The sequence below is a fragment of the Streptopelia decaocto genome, assembly GCF_964273445.1.
Source record: "Streptopelia decaocto genome assembly, chromosome: 11".
Lineage (NCBI taxonomy): Eukaryota > Metazoa > Chordata > Aves > Columbiformes > Columbidae > Streptopelia > Streptopelia decaocto.
The window spans coordinates 9873447-9896267 of record NC_138666.1 but is presented as its reverse complement, the minus strand read 5'-3'; the positions used below and the strand labels follow the sequence as shown (position 1 = coordinate 9896267).

The 22821-nt window shown below is 40.5% G+C and overlaps 1 protein-coding gene across 1 annotated transcript in view; it reads right to left on the bottom strand.

The window, feature by feature from the left end:
- Positions 1 to 374: 374 nt before the first annotated feature.
- Positions 375 to 22821, bottom strand: part of LOC309444815 (polycystin-1-like protein 2) — a gene marked incomplete at its 5' end in the record, with an annotated part of 38859 nt that continues 16412 nt past the window's right edge. The window contains 24 exons of the mRNA XM_082062948.1: positions 375 to 590; positions 1406 to 1537; positions 2040 to 2141; positions 3477 to 3687; positions 4649 to 4809; positions 5131 to 5258; positions 5954 to 6087; positions 7149 to 7476; positions 8341 to 8526; positions 9229 to 9369; positions 10690 to 10786; positions 11231 to 11462; positions 12309 to 12537; positions 13532 to 13748; positions 14155 to 14486; positions 14637 to 14836; positions 15352 to 15498; positions 15821 to 15999; positions 16214 to 16315; positions 16541 to 16771; positions 18149 to 18283; positions 19422 to 19548; positions 20394 to 20518; positions 21530 to 21712. Coding sequence (XP_081919074.1) covers positions 465 to 590; positions 1406 to 1537; positions 2040 to 2141; positions 3477 to 3687; positions 4649 to 4809; positions 5131 to 5258; positions 5954 to 6087; positions 7149 to 7476; positions 8341 to 8526; positions 9229 to 9369; positions 10690 to 10786; positions 11231 to 11462; positions 12309 to 12537; positions 13532 to 13748; positions 14155 to 14486; positions 14637 to 14836; positions 15352 to 15498; positions 15821 to 15999; positions 16214 to 16315; positions 16541 to 16771; positions 18149 to 18283; positions 19422 to 19548; positions 20394 to 20518; positions 21530 to 21712 — 4185 coding nt within the window. The 3' untranslated portion in view covers positions 375 to 464. The remainder of the gene's footprint in view (positions 591 to 1405; positions 1538 to 2039; positions 2142 to 3476; positions 3688 to 4648; positions 4810 to 5130; positions 5259 to 5953; positions 6088 to 7148; positions 7477 to 8340; positions 8527 to 9228; positions 9370 to 10689; positions 10787 to 11230; positions 11463 to 12308; positions 12538 to 13531; positions 13749 to 14154; positions 14487 to 14636; positions 14837 to 15351; positions 15499 to 15820; positions 16000 to 16213; positions 16316 to 16540; positions 16772 to 18148; positions 18284 to 19421; positions 19549 to 20393; positions 20519 to 21529; positions 21713 to 22821) is intronic.

Genomic DNA, 22821 nt, shown 5'->3' with positions numbered 1-22821 from the left:
AGGGCCGGCCGTTACCGGCGGCCGTTATCGCCCGGGCCCCCTCAGCGGGCGCTCTGGCACGATTAGCGGGTTCTGAAGGGCCGGCGGGGAGCGGGGCTGGTTCGTGCCCCCGCACCCGCTGTGCCGCCGTGCCCGGGGCGGGAGGAGGGCGGGCCGAGGGGGTCGCCATCTTTCCGCGGCGCTCGCTCGGCAGAAAGCAGGCTTTTTTTTTACCAAACGGTGCAACAAACGCTCGGTGTTTATTAAATACAGATGCTAAGTCTACATGAAGGGCACGTGAGATGCTTTATCTGAGATTTAGCATTATTTCTTTGCTAATACTCCATAATATCAGGCAACAACAATGTGTCGAATGCCACAGCGTTTAAGTAAGAAGCCATATTCTAAGTCGAGACGCTGCAGATGGGTGTTAAAAAGTAAATATTTCATCCGCGAACAAAGCGACTTTTCATTGTGGTTGTCATTTAATTGCTGACAGGCTGTTTCAGTCGATCATTAGTGACTGGCTTATCTTCCTTCTTGCATTTAATCCCCAAGAAACTGAAAATTTTCGTTAGCATTAGATCAACAATCTCCTCTTCTTCCGAAGCCTGAAATAACAACAAGAAGTTAAGGATGCACAGACCAGAAGCGGGTACAGGCTCTGCCGAACCCACAAGAAAATCTCTGCTTGAGGTGAAATAAGCCAACTTCAAGCAAAGCATGAGTAACTACCAAAGCAAAACATCATGCCAAGGTTTTTATCAAGACAAAAGTCCCAGATGAGCATGGATGAGCATGGACATTACAGAAGTTTCGGCTCTGTCAAAGCCCATGGAAATCTTGCTACAGGAGCCTGGAGTCCACTTGCCACAACTAGTGGTCTATTCTATGAGCCACCCCCAAATTTCTAGATCAAGACAATGAGAAAAACTAAATATATCTTGTTTGCTATTGTCCATATCCTTTGTTTTCATCTCCCACGACTATTTAAAACATAGAGGCATTTTGGACAGTACTGGAATACTAAGCTGGATTTCGCACTATGCTATCAATAGCTTGAATGGGTCAGGCACTTGCAGTGACTTTTTTAAAAGAAGCTGTATAGTCCTTGTGGGCTTTAGTAGCAGTTTTGGCACTGATTTCAATGCAGCTGGGACACAAATCTAAGACTTTTTTTGCTGGATTTAGTATGGGAGAAGAAGGCTACAAATCAGGTCTTGTGCTAAATCTCAACAAGGACTTGTCTGAACAGAAATGGACAGCATAAATCTGGAAAGTCTAAGGCGTGCTTTATGAGTATACGTTAACTTCTTAAGAGTTGGACTGAGCTTATACAGGTTTCATCCAATGGTGGAATACCAATATCATGAGTAACACTGCACAATAAAGGTTGAAAAAGGCAGGAGAACTTAGATGAACATACCTGGTAGTGCTTCTGCTCCTCACTAAAAGCAACTAGAATCACCGAAATGAACAGATTCAGTACCACAAATGTCATGAGAATTATGCAGGATCCGATTAAGAAGGAGCCTAAAATTGGATTGTAGTCCAAGACCTGTAGTATTAATAAGGTAAGACATCATATTTTGATTGAAAAAAAGAAAAACCAAAATGACATACATACAAGCAGTTAAGACACAATAAGGAGTTTGTCTTGGAAAATACCTATGGCTAATAAATATAGCTACATATATTATACTTGGATGTGTGTTCAGAACAAATGCGGGGCATCACATTTCTGTCTGTAGTTTTCTAAGGAAATTGCTCAAAACTTTCTGTAATCAGTAAGTAACATCTAGTTAAAATGTGAGCATCTTTCTCAATGAAAGTTTCATGATAATCCTACTGATGGTCAAAATGGGATGAGAGATATATTTCACTTGGTGTCTTTCTTGTCTTGATGACAAAAGGTGTCTGCTTTAGGAAGCACTGTGGAGCCTGCAAAATCAGATCATCTAGCAGAAATTAGAAGTCTTTCTGTTTGCTGATTCAAAGCATATTTGATAGCTGCGATGCGAATTACACAGTGATAAACTTCTCAAAATCAGAGATGGTACCTCCTCATAGTTGAAGATTCCCAGCTGAAGACTAACCATGGTCTCTGCTGAATCAAAAAGAGTTTTGTAGGAGTAGAGCTTCCAGCCAAATATCAGGTTTGTCTGCGAAGGAAAGAAGAGATATCTTGTGTCATGATCAGAGTCCCTGCTGCAAAATCAGCTGATGAGTACCGTATTCTGAGAAAGCCCTACTAGCTTGTCATCAGAGCCATGAAGCTTTTTTGGTGGTTTGCAGTTTTTTGGTTTACAAGCAGGAGACTCACCAGGCAAGGTCATAAAATAAAACTAAGCTAGACCTAAGAACTGGATTCGCCCTTTGTGATTGTGTTGATCTGTAAGACCTTTTATCCTAGATATGAGAGTCTTATACTTGCTCAGCTTGCCACTAGAAAATGTAAAAAGTCTGCAAATACATGACAAAATCAGAAAAGTAATTTAGCCCACCTCTAAGTAGCAGATTTATCCTTGCAGAATTGACCAAATTAATAATAGTTACAAACACTTGCCTTTCGGTGCACAGATTCTTCCAAACAGGCAACCTCGGTAACCAAGATGCTGTTTTCTCCGTTTATGTCTTGTGGGCCTGGGTGTCTGATTTAAATGGGGTCTGCTGCAGTCTCACCTTTTTTTCCATCCCTCTGCCTCTTTCTTTCATGGCTCTGTCACTTGCATGATGTGACAGCAGGTTGGGTCATGGAACTGATCTGATCACTGACTTTACCTGTAAAGTTTGTGGCCACACCAGTCAGTGCCTAAAGCCACTCGGCTAGAGTGTCGGTGCTGGAGGGAGAGGTGAGGAACGTGGACTCAGTGTGAGACGGCAGCAGGTCCCGTTTGCCACAGGACTGCACTGCAGAGGACAGTTTGGATTTGGCTGAGAGAGTTTCCACTTTTTTGGTGATTTTGCAATTGAGATGTGATGAATTTCCCACATCACTTTGCCAGAAGATTTGCACAAAACATTTCAGCTAAACTGGTAAATATACATAAATAGCTGCAGTCTAATAATTCTTTAATTTAAATAGAATGAAAAGAGTTTTATTTGCATAATAAATATTCCTATAATAGGCAGAAAAATAATTATTTCTTACTTAAATCTAGCCAAATGGAAAATGTCACTTGCTGCACTTTTCCCAATTTATGCTTTATCCAGAAAATGAGTTTTCCTGTACTTAGTTCTTTGTCACACCTATTACACACAAAGAATCCATTATTTCATCTCAGTGTTTGACTCTTGTACTAAATATCAGTTTGCCAAGAACAGCCAAGTGGATATTTTAACTATTCTTTCACTTACACTGAAGAACTGGGCTCCAAACTGCTAAGCTGAGATTTAGATAGAGAGCTTTATTCAGTTTGACATTTCAGAAATAATTCATTTAACCTGACAATACCTGGATGCAGACTGAAGACAACAGAAACCACAGTAGTACTCACCGCAATGGAATAGGCGAGGAACATGATGGCAATCACAGTGATGAATCCAGAGATATCACCCCATGCCCTCCTTAGGGTTGAAGTGATCATGTTTAGTTTAGGGTTGAGCCTCAGGAGATGCCACAGTTTCACGGTGGAGAGAAGCACTAGGAATGCAATCAGGTAGCCAAGAACTGCATCAGCTCTTGCTGTTTCATTAAAGCTTACACAGCTGTTGGAAAAAAAGAAAAGATGTAGTAGAGCATGCACACAGAAGCCTTTGAAGTGCATTAATGAGTATGTTGGAAAAGCCAGTCACTCTGTCCTTGTTTTCAGTGGACAGCTAACTTGAGTTCTGGCTTGAACGTTTCTGCCTGTTCTTCCTGCTGTGTGCACACAAAAGCCTCCGGTGTACATGGCAGAGTTTTTTTATCAGTGTTAGAAAGAGCCGAGAGAGGGTCTAGGCTGTAGCCCAAACACTGCTTATTTTTAGCAAGTCACAGTTTAAATGCAGCTAATGCAAACTTACTATCAAATTCTGACCCTTAGAAAGTAAGACAGGTTCTTCTCTGCATGTGTAGTTGAGAGGATGGGTTAGTGGTGCTGTGCTGCCAATGGGATGCACTAACCCAATGCCAGGATTAGCTAATTTCTATCAGGATGTGTGAGAAGGTGCTGTAAGGAATGGAGTGAAGGATTGGAGGGGAGAGCTGTGATCTGTGACTGAGACAAGTCAACTCAATGTTAGCTGAAAAAAAGCATGGTCATACTTACATTTACCCTTTATAAAGGGAGCACACTTCTTGTACTTACAATTTTGTTTACAACAGAGGTGACCACAAAAGCTTTTATAAATTGTGGATGCTAATACAGCACATGACATATACCAATATGATATACGCATGCTGCATTAGCAAGAATGTAGCTGTCAGGTTAAAGGGAGTGTCTGTTCTTCCCTCTCATTGAGCAGATGCGAGGCTGCACCTGGAATACTGAGTCCAGTTTTGGGCTCCCCAGTGCAAGGAGGACATTGGGTCCAGTGGAGGGCACTGAGGTGGCTGGGGGTCACGGTACAGGACATACGAGAGAAGGACGTGGGAACTGTGTTTGTTCAGTCTGGAGAAAAGAAAAACAGATTCATATCTGCATAAATAGCACTGACAAAGGATGCACCAACCACTGTTAGTACTTACTCCTCTTTGTGTTCCTGGTAGTAGCCAATGTCTCGGGTCCCAAGGATTGTCCGCTTCACAAACACTAACAGAGCACTCCAGCTAATCAGTATAATGGCCATCTCCAGGAGATTCCACTTGTTGTGGAAGTATCTCCATCTCAGAGACTTCATCTGTTTTCCCTGGGAAAAGAGTTTTCCTGTTTCAGTCTTGTGACTCTGTATCATACAAAGAGCAGGGCTATCCCCTCCGCAATAAAGCACATCGATAAAACTACATCTTTCACTAATTTCTCATTATCATTCTCAAAAGAAGCATTCCAGCCAAATAAAATCTGGCTGTATCTGTATAATTTAATACACATACATATCTAATTCAATCTGCCATTGGTGTGAGTCAGCAGCAGCACTACTGAAATCAAGTACAGTCCTAAACTTGTCATGAATTAAATCAAAACCAGACACAAGGTGATGCCGTCAGCCGAACTTGCCATTGGGTCTCACCTGTACTATCATGTAGTACATAATGAAGAGGAAATAAATCACTTCTGCTGCAATGACAAAGATGTGGAGGCTGTTGGTGTATGGGTAAAGCCGGATACTTTGCAGCTCTGCGCTTGTGAAGAAGGCCCCTGAAAAAAAACAGTGTTCTCCTCAGTGCTCTATTAATGACATCTTTCCATTTTCATTCAAACAATTTAATTCACCAGTTAGACTTTCATACTTGCAGTCACATCAATGTGAGACTGAATCCAACTGTCAAACTAAGATTTAGACTTGATTACATGAGTAGCCTTATAAGTGCTCTCTGAAATTTTCCTCAAATAGGAATTTCAGGCAGTCGATGGCTTTTAGAGTGCTGGTCTTCAAACCAGAATTGAGTTTCACTATTTTCTTTGCTGTATCCAGGTTATGTGTTGTATGATTACATGACTATAGAAGTCTTCTGGAACGAAAGAGACAGACTGTTTTTTGTACTTTTTGTCTTAATATTGCATTGATTAACTGAAATTATTAGGAAACAATTTTTATTGTTCCTGTTGTGTAAACTCTGAAGATTAAGTTTCAGTACTATGTTTTCTTTATCAGCAGATGACCACAGCATAAACAAACATATGATATTCCATTATAGTCTATATTACTGTGATGCTACATTTTTCATAAGTGGTTTATAAATTTTGCATTGATTCTGTCATTATTAGATTTATTAAAACACTTCTGCTTACTGAACAAAGAACTAGCTAAATATTGACAGCATGTAAATCTGCACTATATATGTGCATTGCTTGCTGTCTCCAGAAATGTGTAACTTAAAAAAGGTTCTTACCTAGAGCATTGGTTTCAAACATCAGGCTTATAAGGCAGAACAGGTTCACATTGGCATTGTAGACAGTAAATTCAACAAACACTGCTCTTGTGAAGGTGTCCAGCCAGACGTTGTCGAAGAGGTACTGGAGAATTCTGCCAAAAAATGGGTACCCAGTGATCTAACTCATACAGGAGAGAGACAGCATCACATAGAGGGTAGGAACATTTGGACATGATCATAGAGAAGGAGTAAACCAAAGGTAAGATGTTCAAGAGGGCATCTGGTCTGTCAGGTCTGGAGATAGGGGATATTTGCACTATTAGTCTAAGTGGTTAATTTATTTTTGGCTCCTCTGGAGAAGCAGGTACCAGATATTGGGCAGTGCTAAACCTGAGATGCTTCAGGTATCTGATCATTTACCTCAAATAGGTTCCTGTACAAATACGGGCGTCTCTAGCGACATAGAAGTTATCTGTAAGTTTGGATCTCCACGCCAGTGGGATAATGTTTCCTGCTTATTTATCTCAGGTCCCTTATCTGCCCTGTTCCAAGGCCTCATTTTCTGTTATTTCACTTTTAAAAGTATTCCCTGTTACTATTCATGTTCACACACAGATTACTTCCGGTACAATTTCACTAATTCTCTTTTAAGGTAGATACAAAGTTGTCTACAAGGATCTGGGGAATATAAACACTAAAGAGAGATAAAGAAGCTTCACAGATCTTACTATGATATAAAAAGAGGCAAACATATAATCGTTCAGGCATAGTAACAAGGTAATGTAAGATTAACATAACAAGATTTAGGCTAAATTATTTTGTCACAACTGTTGACGTTCCCTTAGAAAATTCAGTATTTTAGAATTTAAAGGCTGGACTAGATCCAGGACTGGATTAATACTACTTTGAGAGGATTGTTCTACTAGTTTTTCAACATTGTGTGTTTCTGCAGCTATGTAAATCTGGAATCCATGCATGTAAGTTAGGAGCAAAAGGTTCTAATTTTGGATACTGGTTGTTACCTAACATGGAGCAAGGTGATAGGGACATAAATTACAATGATGGCAGGACAGTAATATCTACAATATTCAGCACAATGCACAGCATGAAAACTCAAGATGCCATCTGAAATGAATCTGGAACAGGGTAGAGGAAAGAGCATGACTGATGCTACAGCAGACACACTAATCATTTACAAGCATGCAGGTGGTACCTGGAGGCATTCTTGGGATCAGTTCCCAGGTGAATGACATATCCACCACCCCTGTAGATGGCAAGTTTGCCCCAGCTGGGCTGCCCTCTCAGTTGGGACTGACTCTGATACTGCCACGCTGAGCTCAAGTCAGAGGAGTTATCAGAGACTGAAGAATTCCAGTGTTCTCCATAACCTGCTGTGTCCTCTGTTTGTAGGGAATATGGAGCATGGCATTCCTGCATCACGTGCTGCAGTTTTGGAGAAATAGGGCAAGTGTCTCCTTTCACTCGTACTTGGCGAATCCGAGCACTACCCACCAGCTTGGAATTGCCATCTGTGATGAATCCTAAACGGGAGATGGAAAAGAGCAGCACTGGTGATATGACAGAACTACTACTGATATTTCTTCATCTAATTTATGATTTGCTGATGCATTCATATTTTGCTATAGATTCTTTTCTGAAAACAGTGTAGGCAAAATAGTACTGAAAATTAAGTCCTAGTGTTGATTTGAACTGAGCTGTTAGATAACATGCATAGATAATAGAGTTCAGTATCATTGTCTGTCTGCATTTTATACAGAAGGAAACTGAGGCCTGAAGGAGAAAAGGGACTTTCTGAGAGTCACACAGCACAGTAGCTGTATATTATGTTCACTTGGCCACAGTTGGTGAGTGCCTGTCATGTCCAGTGAACAACTCTGTTAATTTATTTCAATATTTACTCTTAAATGTGAGGTGGAAAATGGGTCCTCTTAATTACTGGATATGGTGAGATAGAAACATGGTGGTATTGCAAATAGCTTCACATTGACCCAAGTTGTGGTGCAAACAGAGCTCTCCTGAGGAAAAGCTTTATAGTGCCACCTGTCTGCCATTCATTTTTTGTATTATGGAAAGAAACACGTGTAAAATGGGGACATTTATCTGAATATCTGGAATAAGTAATGTAAAATGTGAAAAATGTTAAATTACAGTGCAGAACTTCTGGTTTATATTAAAGAGAAGGAATATATTAGCATACATTAAACTTGGGATTGGGCTGTGGGGTTTTAATTATCCACTAGTATTCACATTATAAGAATCTCCACTAGCCTTGTGCGCTCACCATCTCTTTCTCCAGTCAGATATGCACATGCAAGTTAGGGACATGTAGAAAAGATAATGTTTCAGAATCTGGCAAGCCAAAGTGAAATAACATGACTCTGCACCTTTATAGGATCCATAAAGATTTTTGACTAAGGTAGTGTTTGCCCACGTGAAAAAGTCCTGATAACTGTAGACATCATGGAATCCATCTGTAAAGCTGTTCTCAATGTGTTTGTTTAAGTAGTAGGAGTTGGGATCTCTCTGCCCATAAGCAACCAGTAACAGCATCCATAAAAACCCCAGATAGGCTGGAAAAAAAACCAAGAAGAGACAGCACATGTGAGCTCAGAATTAACACTGCTGTTCAAAATAGACTGCATGAATGCTTACTGCTGTCATCACTTATTAGGTTAAGGAGATGCTTTGCTGGACTCTGACTGACCAGTGCTAATGAATTTACACGAGCTACTTCAATGTGCTGCAGTTTGAGCCTGTCACTGGGAGTGGTGGTTGAGAAATAAGTGGGAAGGCTGGCTGAACACCAGTAGTAAATAGCTCTAAATAAAATTAGCAGTCCAACTTTGTTCCATTGAATTTGAGGTAATTTTTCCATTGTTTTTAGAAGAAATAAAATTAGAGTATAAATAATTATGTATAAATACTATCTGCTTTTAGACAGATGGCCTCCAAAGATGGCCTCCAGCTGCTCTTTTGGTATCAACTTCATTTAACTGTTGACCTCCTTCTACCCTTCCTAACTTTTCTTCAACCTCTCATGGGTCTGTAATGTGTTTCTTTACCACAAAATCAAGCCCTAACCACACTGCAGCCAACTGACATTCCCAGCTCTGTTCAGCTCCAGCTGCCCCTGAACAGCCTGGCTCTGCAGTGGAATGCTGGGCAGGAAGCTAAAGATAAGCTAAAACTTTTTCACCCAAGAGAATAGTGTGATGTAAAAATATTGATGAGTACTACTGAATAAAACAAGCTAGTCAACATATAGATAATACCCAGGATTTCTCTGATGAGGGCAAATGCTTTCTGCTCCTTCAGGCAGCTGATTTTCATTTTCTCCACGTCAGCTGCAGGAGGTGGCCGGTAAATGTCGCTTCTACTGTCCCTTCGGGGTCCAAAGAGAGGATTTGAATCACCTGTGGGTGAGAACAGTAAACCCTGGAATCAGTCAACAGACTGTCTATGTCCTGTTTTTCCTTTCTTTGGACATCATAAGGAAATATTTATACTTAATGCTCTCCCTTAAGAAGACAGGGGATGTGATTGAAACAATTAGTACAGAAAGGCAAACAGTGGGGAGGGACAGAGCTCACAAACACCGTGTGTTAGGTTTAGGCACAGATGTAGGTCAAGTGTCTCTCTCTAGGCTGACTGTCTCAGAAGGTGCCGTATTCAGAGCCTGAGTCTGATCAGGGAAAAAGTTGTTTGGTTTATGGGAGTAATACAGATAATTATGGTTGTGGAAAACCATGTATACTGAGGACTTTCGTACCACAAGACTTAAAGGAGGTGGGAAATTTCTTTGAGAGAGAACTTGAGTTTTAGATGGCTTGTCAGGTAAAGATCTACCAGTTTAGACGAAATGTGCATTTTGCACTGGGTCATGTGTTTATTTTCACTCGGTTGTGGAATAGTTACAGGTTTTGTTGCAAGCCATGCCATGAATACTGAGACATCTACACAGAGCTAAAACAAGCCTCCTTGTATGACTGAGTTTTCTTATGTCTGACGTGAGAGCTAAAATATTTAAGCATGATTACTACACACTAATAGCACTGATTCATTAATTTTTATTATAATGGCTTCAGTCAGTTTGCCACATCTTATTATTTTCTTTTCTAGATGCTCCTTGAATTTTGATGGACTGAAAAGTGGTTGGCTATCCACTTGTACAATTCTTAATCCAGTATGAATCATATGGGAGAATACTACTTTTTTCCTGACATAGGCGAGCCAGGGATGGAGGGAAGGAAGGTGTCAAATATCAGTAAAATATGAGTATCCTGGGGCAATCTTACAACAGGGCTAGAAGAAATAATGTGTGTATATATATTTGCAGAGGTAACGACATATGGAAAAAGAGAAACAAGGAAGTGTTATTCTTTTGATTCAGAACTTTTAATCTTTTTGATCTTGTGGTCTCTTTCATTAAGGGTTCTGCAAGATTTATCCAACCTAAACATACAGTGGTCTTTATATTTTTTCCAACTGGCAGAAAATCAGTTATGTAGGCGTGTTTCCACTTCCACCTTGATCTGGGGAATAGTAATGGATAGGCACATAGTCACACCACCTGTGGATTTACTGATTCCTGCTAACCTTGTCAGCTAAGATTCAGGTATATAAAGACAATCAGTGAAGTTCTCAGTTGAGCTGAGTCACATATTTGTGCATAAAACACTACAAAACCTTAGAGAACACTTTCTTTAATAATTTCTCACTTTACAGAGAGGTACCTGGTGCAGATAAAGGCCCATCAATAGCTGTGTTTTCTTCATCTTCATGTTCCACCTTCTTCAGAACCAGAGCAAAAAAAGCAGCAAATCCCAGCACCTGGAAAGAATTACCTATAGACTCACCATATGCACATTTCATATAAAGAAGCTCAGGCTTTAAACTGGATCCCTTTGGACCCAGGCACTGCAGAACAATTGTGCTTTGGCTGTGTTGAACTCATGCAGCTGAAGCTTATGAACAAGAGAACAGTGCGCAGTGCTGGGGTCCGTCCAGCTAAACTGATGTTGCCAGATAACACATCTTCCCTGGTCAGAAACCACCTCACCAGTTAAACTCCAAAAAAAATAGGGGAAACTAATGAGTTAACGTCAGCAAAAGACAACAGAACTCTGTAAACCTGCTAGATCTGGTTTTAGGGGCAAAGACTTCTCATTTTATGTGATAAATCCTGTAGTTCTTTAGAACGCATTACACTGTCTTTCTGAAATGATGGTAGAATGAGTTAATATTGGCCAGTGGTTGTATTTCTGAGGATCTTACCTTTAAGGGCTGTGTGATAAAAAGGCTTTCCAAGAAGGAGATGGCCATGGAGATCAGCCACTTGATGGAGTTCTCCTTGCCGTAATGCAGTCCATAGAGCATGGTAAAGAACCCAGATACACCACTGGTGGCTGCAACAAGGAACCAACCAATGAACACAAACCACCAGGGCAGCCCTTTGGAAGAGGAACTTTTCTTGCCATCACTGGAGAAGCTTGGAGTAAGGGACCACCTTGAGAGTCAACCAGAAGAGAAAAAATCAGTCTGCAGTGGAACAGAAGTCAAAATCACGATCCTCAGGTTCAGTTGGGATAGGCAACATCTTGTGATTTAAAATACCAATCAAAATATCCTGAATTCTTTTCACTAAAGCAGTTAAATAGAATAAGGGATAGCAAAAAGTACAGTGAGGAAGTATGCAGAGATCAGCTAAAATAAAAATAAATTTGATGGGCTTATTTACTCCTCAGTTCATGCATAATTGAACCTCCAGTAGAAGTGTTGACTAACAAAACCATGAGTGCATTTTAGCTACTGGATACATCTCTTGAGATCACCATATAGGTCAGAGAGATAATTAGTGGTATTGTTTTCAGTGCTTCTAACTTAATTATCAGATTTCACTCAAGTTTTTTTTATGTGCTTCTTAATTTTTCCTTATTAATACATTTTAAGAGACACCTGAGACTTTGGAGCTCAGTGATTATCCCAGCCCTTTGCTATCATGTGGCACTGTATTGTAACATTCCATTTTGGAGGCAAAAATGACAGAGTGATGATCTGTTATTATTGCTTTTGTATGCAGTTCACAGTGCATTGAAATTACTTTGTTGTTCCTACAATAGTAGAATAATAAAACATGTTTCTACAGCTATAATAATGGTTATCTAGCACATATTAAGCAGTAGTTATTTGGGCTCTGTCATCTTGACCAGTTTTGGATTCAGAACCTGAATATACTGAAAATTAAATATGAATAAAAATGTAAATAGAAAAATAATAAAAATATAATATAAATATATATAAAATAAAATATAAATTAAAATATGTACTGAAAATGATATGAGAACTTGGTTACCCTTCACTGACAGACACTGATGAGCAGATCTGGTTCTCCAGGAGGTTCTTCATGTGCTGAACCTGTTGAACAGCTTGTGTGTAACTCTGAGGCATCTGAAATTTATGGGGCCCGAGTAATTCCAGCTCCATCTCTACATGCTGGAGTTGCATGTACAAGCAGCGGTTGTAATCGCTGTGTTTCAGTTGCTCACACATTCCTTTCTCTGGAGTTGGGCTTCTTGTTTTTTCTGCAGGTAAAGAATTTTTTTTGTTTTTAAAGAAAATCACCATAGCTATCCCTAGATTAAAACACTGTTCAGCACAAAGGTCAGCAGAACTGGAGCTTAAGCTTATGAATGTGTCAAAGTGAAGAGTAACATTTGAAAGGACATGTAAAAGCAGCTTAGTACTAGAGCTGTAATGCTTCTAATATGGGCTGGAATTGTTGCCGGGAGGCAACTTAGTAAGATAGAGGTCCTAAAACCTTAATAGAGAAGTCAGATAAGATCAAGTGCTTATTCATTCATAGTTTACTTGTGCGATTAGTAGCTTGGTACGGTCATTAGAAAAGCAAAATGCAAGTCTTAATGAAATCAGTGGGATTGTTTACTCATATATTATTGTTTAATTTAAAATAAATGAATGCCTAAGTTAAAAATCAGACTGAAAAGAACAGCAGCACAAGACCAAAAAGAAAAAAAAAAAAAAAAGAAAGGACAAAAAGGCTGTGAAACAACTGATATTTTTGAACCTTTATGCTGCTAGATACTGATCCTGCTCCCAAGCCAGGCTGGAAGCTAACATTTAATTTTATAGCATAAGAAATAGAAATTTCACAGTGCCCTTTACTCAGTTGGGCACTCAGTGGTGCACAGTGAAAGGACAAGAGGCAATGGGCACAAGTTAAAACATGGGAAATTCTATCTGAGCATAAGGAAAAGCTTCTGTATTGTGAGGGCAGTTGGACACTAGAACGGGTTGCTCAGAGAATTTGTGGAGTCTCCATCCTTGGAGATATTCACCATCCGACTGGATGTGATCCTGGGCAACCTGCTCCAGCTGGCCCTGTTCTGAGCAAGGTGGTGGACTAAATCTCCATAGATCCCTTCCAGCCTCAACTATTTTGTGATTCTGTAATTGCCTTTGAGTCAGAATGTAAGAAAAGCTTGGGTCATCACATCCAGCGTTACCATCATTGTCACTGCAAAGGTTTCAGTTGGCATCTCACATTGTGGTGTTTACCTTGTATATCCATAGCACCTAACGTGACAATTATAGGGTCATCCTTCTTCCTGCTGTCATCATAAAACCCTTGCCCAGCTCTGTTCTGTTGGCAGATGATGTCCTCAACCAATGCCAAAAGTGTGTTGATGTTAGTTGATTTTCCAAGATCTGATACTGAAGTGAGAGATGGAGTCTTCAGGGCTTTAAAGAGCGAGTTGGCAATTCTTCTTATATCCTAGAAAAGACCCAGCAACCCAGCAGTGACTCTGGCTGCGGTGATCTAAGCTGATGTGATCTGAAGGCACCTCTGCCTGGGAGCTGCACCAATTGCTAAAATCTCCAGAACGAATAAGGATAACACATCCTAGAGTGCCGGATGTGACAGGCCGAGTGCAGTGAGCTCAGCAAGACAGCTTTTGGGACTCAAAAATACAGCTTACCTGCCTGAGGACCTGACTGAGAAATATGAAGTCTATGACACCTTTTGTCTTCGCTGTCTTGCTTAATGTTTGTTTTTACCCCCTGAGCACAGTGATTTTGGTCGCACATAATAATTGTGCAAGGGCTGGGATGTACATAAGCAGATGTTAATGCAGTCTGGTAATTGAGTGCTTTGCACCAGTGTGTAATTGGCATTTTGCCTCAGACAAGCTGAAGGGCATCTGACGGAAATCACTGCTGCTAAACTGCCGATGTCGGGTAGCGCAGGGCAGCAGGGGGCACTGCAGGACTCGCTGGGGACTTGCCTTTGTCACAGCCTCTGGAGTGAGTGAGACAGGCTGGGTGACCTGTGGGGTGGGAGGTAGGCTTGGGGACACTCGACCGCTCTTTCCTGGCTTCTTCTCTCTTCCCCGCATGGCTGGCTGGGATCGTACATTCCTGAAGATCTGCACAATGAGCAGGTTGATGGGAAACATGAGGAGGGAGCTCTCAAAGCCAATCATGACTTCCTGCCATGTGAACTCGATCTTACCTGTTGAGATCAAACAGAGGGGAGGAATAAAAATAACCCCAGGAACCATCACATCTCTCTCTTGTGAAAAAGCCCATTGGTTCAACTGTTCTGCTTCTATATTCTGCTGTCTCTCTATTCCCCTGCCTAAGCAATGAGGAGGATTGTTACCCAAATCCATTTTCTGCTCAGCTGGATCCTTTGGCACTCCCCAGAACATGATGCTGGTCAGCATGGTGCAGAGAAGCAGTGAGAAGCAACATGACACACGCTGGGCTCGTGTGAAGGAGCTTCGTGGCGAGCGGCTGAAAACCGAATACCAGATGTGCCCGTCCTGGAAACCCTTGGAGGTCTTAATGAAAAACAGGTTGCTGGGAAGGAGGAAAGCAAAATCAGATGGATACTCAGAAAAGAGAGGTAAGAAAAAAGCTGTAGTTCAGGGTCCTGACCTGTTCATGCTTCTAGGCACTATCTGAAGAATTAATGAGAAATATCCAAATATCATGGCTTGATTTGCATGGAGTTGTCATAGCTACTTATGTCCTTTCCTTCTGGTCACACTCTGGAGGGAAAGCTAATCATGAGCAGTTTCTAATATAAGTTGTTAGGGAAATTACACATAGGAGTAGATAAGATGCTTGGGTTTCTGTAGGTCTTGTCAGGCTATCCTCCTTTAACACCCGTATTTCCAGTCTGGTATTACTGCTAGGGTAACAATTAGACTTACTTAACCATCCTTCCTCTTTTCCTTGTTCAGAGCCCTTCTAGGGCAATGGAGAGACCTCCCTTGTTTTATTTTTTCTCTAGAGATTTGATCTTTTATGCATACTCGCTTTTCTAGACTGATTTCTACCAAGAGTGAAAAAGTCCATAAAACAGAAGGTACCTGAACTGCTTCATGTCCTGTTCTGTAGCTACTGGGAACACTTTGTCAAGGACACATTCTCCAATGTCAACGGCCAGCCATGAGTTGCAGAGGAAGTACCATTTCTGATCCCCTGCCAGATCATGGACCAATACACGATTCACGTACCTGTTGGAAAAACATACAGGGCACATTCACATGTAACTGCATGGTATGAAATTCAAGACTCAACAGGACTATGGATGACAGAGTCTGGCCTTTGCCTTCTTGGGTTGTGTCTAAACTGTAAGGCACAGAACACATCCCATCCTGTACTGGACACAGCATATGGGATGTGCTCCTGGTCCTGCAGCTTAGATTATAATTTGATCTATTCATATGCAAAAGTGAGAAACTAACACTTCCTTTCTAGAACTGTAGAAAGGATAATTTTCAAGTGCTAGAAAAGGAAAACTGTTGTCATTATAAAAAATATTGTGTCTTTACTTACCAGGAAGGACTGTCCCCTGAATTATCATGCCACAATCTAATACTCTGCAGTTCACCAAGAGGGAAGAAGGTACAGAGTAGGAAAACATCCACTCCTCCCCGTTCAAAGACTGGAGTCTCAGGATCCGTTAGATGGTGTGGGTCACTCTCTCCTTCCAGCCCATAGATGGTGAGAGTCACCTGGAGAATAAGATGGCAAAATAAAAACTTGCACATCTCAATCCTATGTATGATTATTCCTCTGGCATATTCTTTCTGCTTTCATCAAATCTGAGGACTTTCTGTCTCAGATGTTGCATTTAAGCCATCCTCTTAATAGCCTCAGGTGCTCCATTATTCATCCAGTTCTCTACATGAGTGCATAAACTGTCTTACCATGCAGTGCCATTGATACCTTGGAGGTTGTGGCTGCCCCACGGCGGTGTCCTGTAAAAACTGTCACAAGATAACGATATTGAGCAAAAGGGTCATTGTCTTCCAGTACTGTGATTTTCACCTGCAGAGTGACACAATGAGTATAGTGTGTTAGCTCTTCTGTAAGTATGGATTCCTTAAAGCTCTGGATAGGAATTTGTCATCTTGTGAACAATGCATATACTTACCAGTGAACAGAGAATTACAGGGAAAGGGGTAGGATTGGTGGAAGACTTCCTATTAAAACAGGCTGGACAAAGTGGGAATTGGCCTAAATACATTCAGTCTTTCTCGGCTGAAGACTTACTTTGGCATCATCCTGGATGTCTTTCCTTCGAGCCCAAATAACTACAAGTACATATATCAGAAAGATGCATCCTACAGTTGTCACCACCACAGGGTTGTCCACAAATGTGCCAAATAGCTCTGCCGTTTTGGTAACATCTACGGTATTGGGTATGACAAAGAAGGAGCTCCCAAAGAAGGTCAGATGATTGCAGAGGCACTGTGTGCTTCTAGGATTTGTTTTTGGTCCTACCTGAAAACCAGAAAAAATTACTGATAAAACATCTGGTTTCAAAGTATGAGATAACTTACTAAGCAAATGGCAGTGCTGAGGTTGCTAAGTTAGTGTGGAGAACTGCTATACACATAATAACTGTTGATGTTCTCATAAGGAATATAAATTATAATGTCTAGCAAGAAGTAGGTACTGTAAGATAATAGAGCCTTGTCAGAATGCTTTCATTTCTTACATAGAAGTGCATCCCAAGAAACTGTAATGGAAATGTCATTTGAGTCTTAGTTCAGTCTGACTCAACTTCTTCAGTTTATTAGAACATCCCAAAATGATCTTGTTTTATGGTATGAGTTCAGTGCTGTCATTTTACTACAAGATGGTGGTTATAAGGACTGGCTTTGAAGTATATCATATAAACAGTGTTTTGTTTTGCTCTGCTTACATGACATCCATAGCTGTTCCAGTTCCCCTGGTGCTCATCCCAAAATACGCAGCGGGATGCGAAGCAAGTGACAGCTACAGTTAGTCTGTCATAGACTGTGGAATCCATTCCCATATCTTGTAAAACCATGAAATGGTAGGTTCCCTCTCCAAAAACAAGTTCTTCTGGCCTGAGAACCCAGGTGTTTGTCTCACCTTGAACACAAATATTTTCCTCTCAATGTCTATTCAGAAGCATGCAACTGTATTGCATATAATAAAATAAACAAACTGAAAAAAACAGGTATGAAATAATACTTAGCAACTTATTGTTCAAAGCATCCCACTGTTTGCTCCTGTTAGTGAACACTGTATACCAGAGACTGGAACCCCGAAGCATGCCAGATTGAACCCCCCCCTCCAGTTAGACATCTGAACCTATGGTCAAGGCTCATTCTGTAAATGTACGTGTCTTGTAAAGCTGTGGATGAGCACTCCCCATAATGACTGCTCTTAACTTACTATGGGTGGTGAAAGTCTTTTGGTTACAGAAGTCCAAAATGCACAAATTCATAGGTCACTAACAAGCTGTCTTACCTCCAGCAGTTTTCTTATAGAACAGATGATTTTTCATATCATAGTTAGTTTCATTTGGACAATAACCATACCCTAAGTAGAGTATTAGTGGAATATCATGTTCACATTCCAGGTGGATCACTATAGATGTGTTTTCTGAGGTAACATTGACTTGGAAAGTGCTAAAATTGTCCAGATTCAACAGAATCCTATCTTCCTGAGCTGCTGAAAGCCTTGGTAACATTATCTGTTTTTAAACAGAGAGACATAGCTTTAAATACAGCAAAACATCTTGCTTCTATTATTAATAAGCACAATACAAAGGACAGCAAAGTATGTAAACAGAGAAAGAAAAAAAAAAAGGAAAAGAGGGAGAGGGATAGGAAATAGTGGGTTTACTTCAATGTTTTCTTTGAGATTGCTGACTGGTATGATCAAGCCATCCAGACCAGTAAGACTTAGACCTCCCACTGTTCCGCTGATGTCGAAACTGGTGTCACTGGATAAAAAGGGATTCACAGCAAAGCTCACCATCTGTTAGCAAGACATTAACAAACAGCTTTGAGCTATTGTTAATATTTCATTCTATGCACACTCCAAATTGCTGAATAGATAAAGCTTGAACTCAGACCCAAGCAGTACTTGACTTTAAAGAAGCTTGCATTCAGATATAAATAAGAAGCTATCTCATCTCTAAGGCAAGCCAAAAACAACCCTTGAAAGTGATTTTGACATTGTTGTCTATTGCTTTCCATTAATTGTAACCCTTTTGCCTTTCAGCTACCAGGTACCAAAATGCAATTGCATAACCCTCTTTCAAAGTTAACTCCACCAAAGTTGGGCTGTGGCACCCCTCTTGGAGTTAGGAACAGAAGTCTGTTTGTTTGTGCTATGACAGCAATGCAGAGAAGAGTATGTCAGTCGTCAGCCCAAGGAGAGGATTCAGGACCCTCTCGCAGTGCTCAGGAAGGCAATGGGTTTGTTTCCACAGATTTCAGTGGGCTCTGGACATTTTAGCAACACGGGAAAAGACGAGAAAACCTGTATATTTTGCGAGTATCGTAGGGGTTTCCTGAGAGCGTCAAATCAACCAGAGAGGCCCTCAGGAAATTTATTATAAAAATATGACAATAATACACAATCTATTCTTCTGGGGGACAAACCACCATATCCTAACTCTGAAGAGGGATGTGTTTTCAGCAGGACATTCACAGGCCTTTTGATTCCTGCAGGATCTGAGTGCCTCAAACTCATTTATTTCTTGCTGGGATGAAACAGGACTGCTTCAGGTTAGTTTTAATGGTGATCTGGATGCTGAGCTGTTGCATTCTCCTTGGGGCATTAGATGTAAACAAATAGCAAATAGATTTATAGGTATTTATTCATTTCATTGCCTTCTCTAGCCATATAAGTGTAGAATCAGGAGCATATGTGAGGGTTTGATGGACTTTAAGCTTTCAGTCCTCCTTAGCTTGCTGAACCAAGCTCATGCAGTTAAGATAAGCAAAGACTTATTTGACCAAAAAGACTTTAAATTATTTTCTTGGCATTACAGGAGGGGATGACTTGTGTGCTTGTGTATTCATTGTAAAAGGAGAAAATATTCTAAAACTGCTAGACCAAGAATATAAGTTGTATATCAGACTAAGTCAGATAAAAGCTGTTTACTTGCCCTTATATCCACTGTTTCATCATCAACTCCTGAAACACTGAGAGAGGAAGCAGGTGGGAGAGTAAAGCTGGCAGAGCTGGAACTGGAGATATTGATGGACATGCCATCCATGTTTTCTGCTTGCAATCTGTCCAGTTAGGGTTGGACACAAGTGAAACAGAGGAAAAAAAGAAATAGAAAAGCAAACAAATGAACAAACAAAATCGGGAAAAAAAACCACAAACCAAACATCAATAGTGTGGACTTTATATCTAGAGAAAAAGATTTCTCACTTCATGAGTGTAACTTAGCTGGAAAACTATTTCTAACTCTGACAGCAAATGCTTTGTACATTATCTGATCCTGATGTAGTAGTCCACAAAACACTACCATAAAATATTGAAAAAGGAGGAGGAATTGGTGTCTCTGAATAGGAAGTTGTACCCAACTAGATGTACTTATGTGAAAGATGTACCGGGTTTCTGTGTGAACATGCTCTTGATGTGAATGCACAATTAAATGAGGATGAAAACCAGGCTCTCAGGGAACAATTTAAGGATGATTATAGCGAATGGAGAATGCTCATCAGGGTCCTCATGATTGTATTTGCTTCTGCCAAGCAGGTTACAAATCTATATAACATCATGATTGGAAACTTGGAAAAGAAAAAAACCCTTAACTGGTTTTCCCCATAATGTTGAAGGTAGGCAGCTACTGCCTCATCCAGGAAATAGCAGTAAATTCTCCATTGGTCAAAGAAGACACAGCATGAAAATTTCTAAGGTGGCTTTACTGAAGCTAATTGGAGTCCAAGCTGTCCTTGGAGTCCCAGCTGTACTATCGCTTAGTAATGGCAGCCTCATTGCACTGTTGAAATTGTCATTATGCTACAATACTTAGTTCAGTGGCTCCATTCAAGGACAATGTAATGACTATTTGGGGCACATTTGATTAATTAGCAGGAGCTGAGGTGGGAGATGCTGTTACTGTTACCTGTGTATGTACATTGTGGCAGAAGGAGTGCTAAGGACTGTTGGTTCATCATCCGGTTCTTTCCCAAACAGAAGAGCACTCTGTAGGTTTTCAACTGTATTCAGGAGCTGGTGCGACACTGAACTCTGGAAAAGGATTACAGGAGGAAACTTGCAACAAAGCTCCTCAAAATCATCAAGTTGCGTATTATTTGCCTTTACTTCCTTTTAGGAACAAATACTAATTTTCAGCAATTAAATTTCTGTAATTCTCATAAAAACACTGCAGACAGCAAATATATATATATCTTGCAGCTTTTACTTTTGTATATTTACTTTATTGTATTATTTATAACTTCTATACATTGAAATTTGAAGCACTACAAACATGACATCAATTTAATGCAATATATTCCTGCACTTCTGTACACGAATGCCCCTTAGGCACACACTTTAGTGTTTAGTTACTTGTAAAAGCAAGACCTAAGTACATATTAATTGTCTGTTATTAGTGTGTTATCCTGGGAGAGTTCAAACATCTCACAACCTCTTCTCTCAGGTTAGATTTATTTCATGCCCTGCTCCCTTGCAGTGATGAAAGTTAAAGTGTAATATGTTCAGCCCAGGAAGCATATAAAGGCAACTGTGACAATTCACGTGTAGCTAGGAACAGATAGGACAAAATAAATATGCTGCATAATTCTGAATAGAAAATCAGAGTGAGCTTTCTGAAAAAAAAGAGTGTTAGCAGCAACCAGAGCTAATTGCAGCTTTAAAGTAGTGCAGTCAATAATGAATATTGAATATCTGTGGCTTCCTTGAATTATGAGGCAAAAGGATAGAATTAAATCTGAAAAAAATCTCTGTGTGTTGTGGTCCATTAGAGGCTGTACACTGATGCTGTGCTCTCCCGTGCTCTGTCCTGTTCAGCTTTAAACGTAACAAAACTTAAGAGGCTTCTTATCATCTTCATCAGCAGGCCATTCAGTCTAACATGTCTAATGGGGTGAAGTTTCCTTTGATATTCAAGTCCATCATGGTGTCATAACGAACCCTACTCAATGCCAATTTAAAATATGAGAGGCAGCAGAACTCTTAAAAGCCTTCCAAAGCAAGCAAATGTTCACACACTGCAAACCTGGACCCAACCAAAATTACCTGTTCTGCCTCTAGCACTGAAGTGTTGGCAGCTCTGATTTCTGCAGAAGCTTTAAGGACATTGCTCACTGCATTAAATAGATAGTCGGCTGCATCTTTTAACTTCTGATCATCTCTGCTGTCCTCCATGTTTACAGTGAGCAAGGAAGCACTGACATCTTTTAGAGTGTTGCTAGCTTCCACCTGGTGGGAAACAAGGGGAAAAGGTTGTATCTGTTGGTACTACAAATGACAGAAGTGACACTTGTGTCATTTACTGAATATTGCAACGTAAGTAATCTCATGGGACCATTTGTGGCTAACACTGTTTTTACTATAATTATTTATGCTGAGGTAATACCTCAAATGCCAATAAAGACAATATACTAGATGGTATTTTGACATGTAATACAGACCTGAAAAATGCAGCCTGCTTCTACAGATTTAATCTGTAGAAAAGACGAATAACTTCTGAAGGAAGCTTGTCTGTTAAACAGTGGGCAAGGATACAGTTTAGATGTACAGTAACATAGTAAATTAGGTTATACTTTGGGTGGTGTGTCCAAAACCCACCATCACATTGTCAACTGCATGGGGATTTCCATCTTAGTTTCCCCAAACCCTATTGGATTACCAGCAGTTAATCCCTTTGCACTTGTTCTGTGCTAAATGCCAAAGGAGAATGTGTTCTACAGTTTTTCTTTTGCCCGAATGCAGTTAGTGATTGCTTTGTGATTGTGAAAGCACAGGCCAGGTTTGAGCACAGCGTGGTGACGGAGCCAAACAAATTCTTTGCAAGCTCGGGCATATCCATTCCCACCGTCTGCCAAGGCCCAGCAGCCTTTCTGCAGGGTGAGCACTCAATCCGAGCTGTGTTCTTGTTGCGCCAAAGTTAACCACATGCTGCGAAATGCTCCCAAGCCATTGTCTGGCTGCAACTGTATAATACATCAGAAATCAGGACAGCTCTTTTTATTGCTAGTGTATTTGGGAAGCTTCCCCAGTGACGGTTTGTTCTGTCCTCCCATGTGCTCGCTCCTTGTGCATAAATAGCATCATCTACTAATAATGCCACGTTGACAGATAAGATTCACAAAATACTTTTGTGAGGCCAATGTGAACATTTGTGCCCAGTTCCTCAGGGCTGTGTTGTGTTCCTGCCTCTTACGTGCATTTTGTGATAGTGCACAGGTCAGGGACCAATGGATCTGGGCAAGTCTAGAAAAACCCTCCTGGGCTTTTTCTTCAGGATTCTAAGAATGCTTTTTGAGATCAAATACACATCCTAACATGCCTCTGACTAAAAGTTAGGG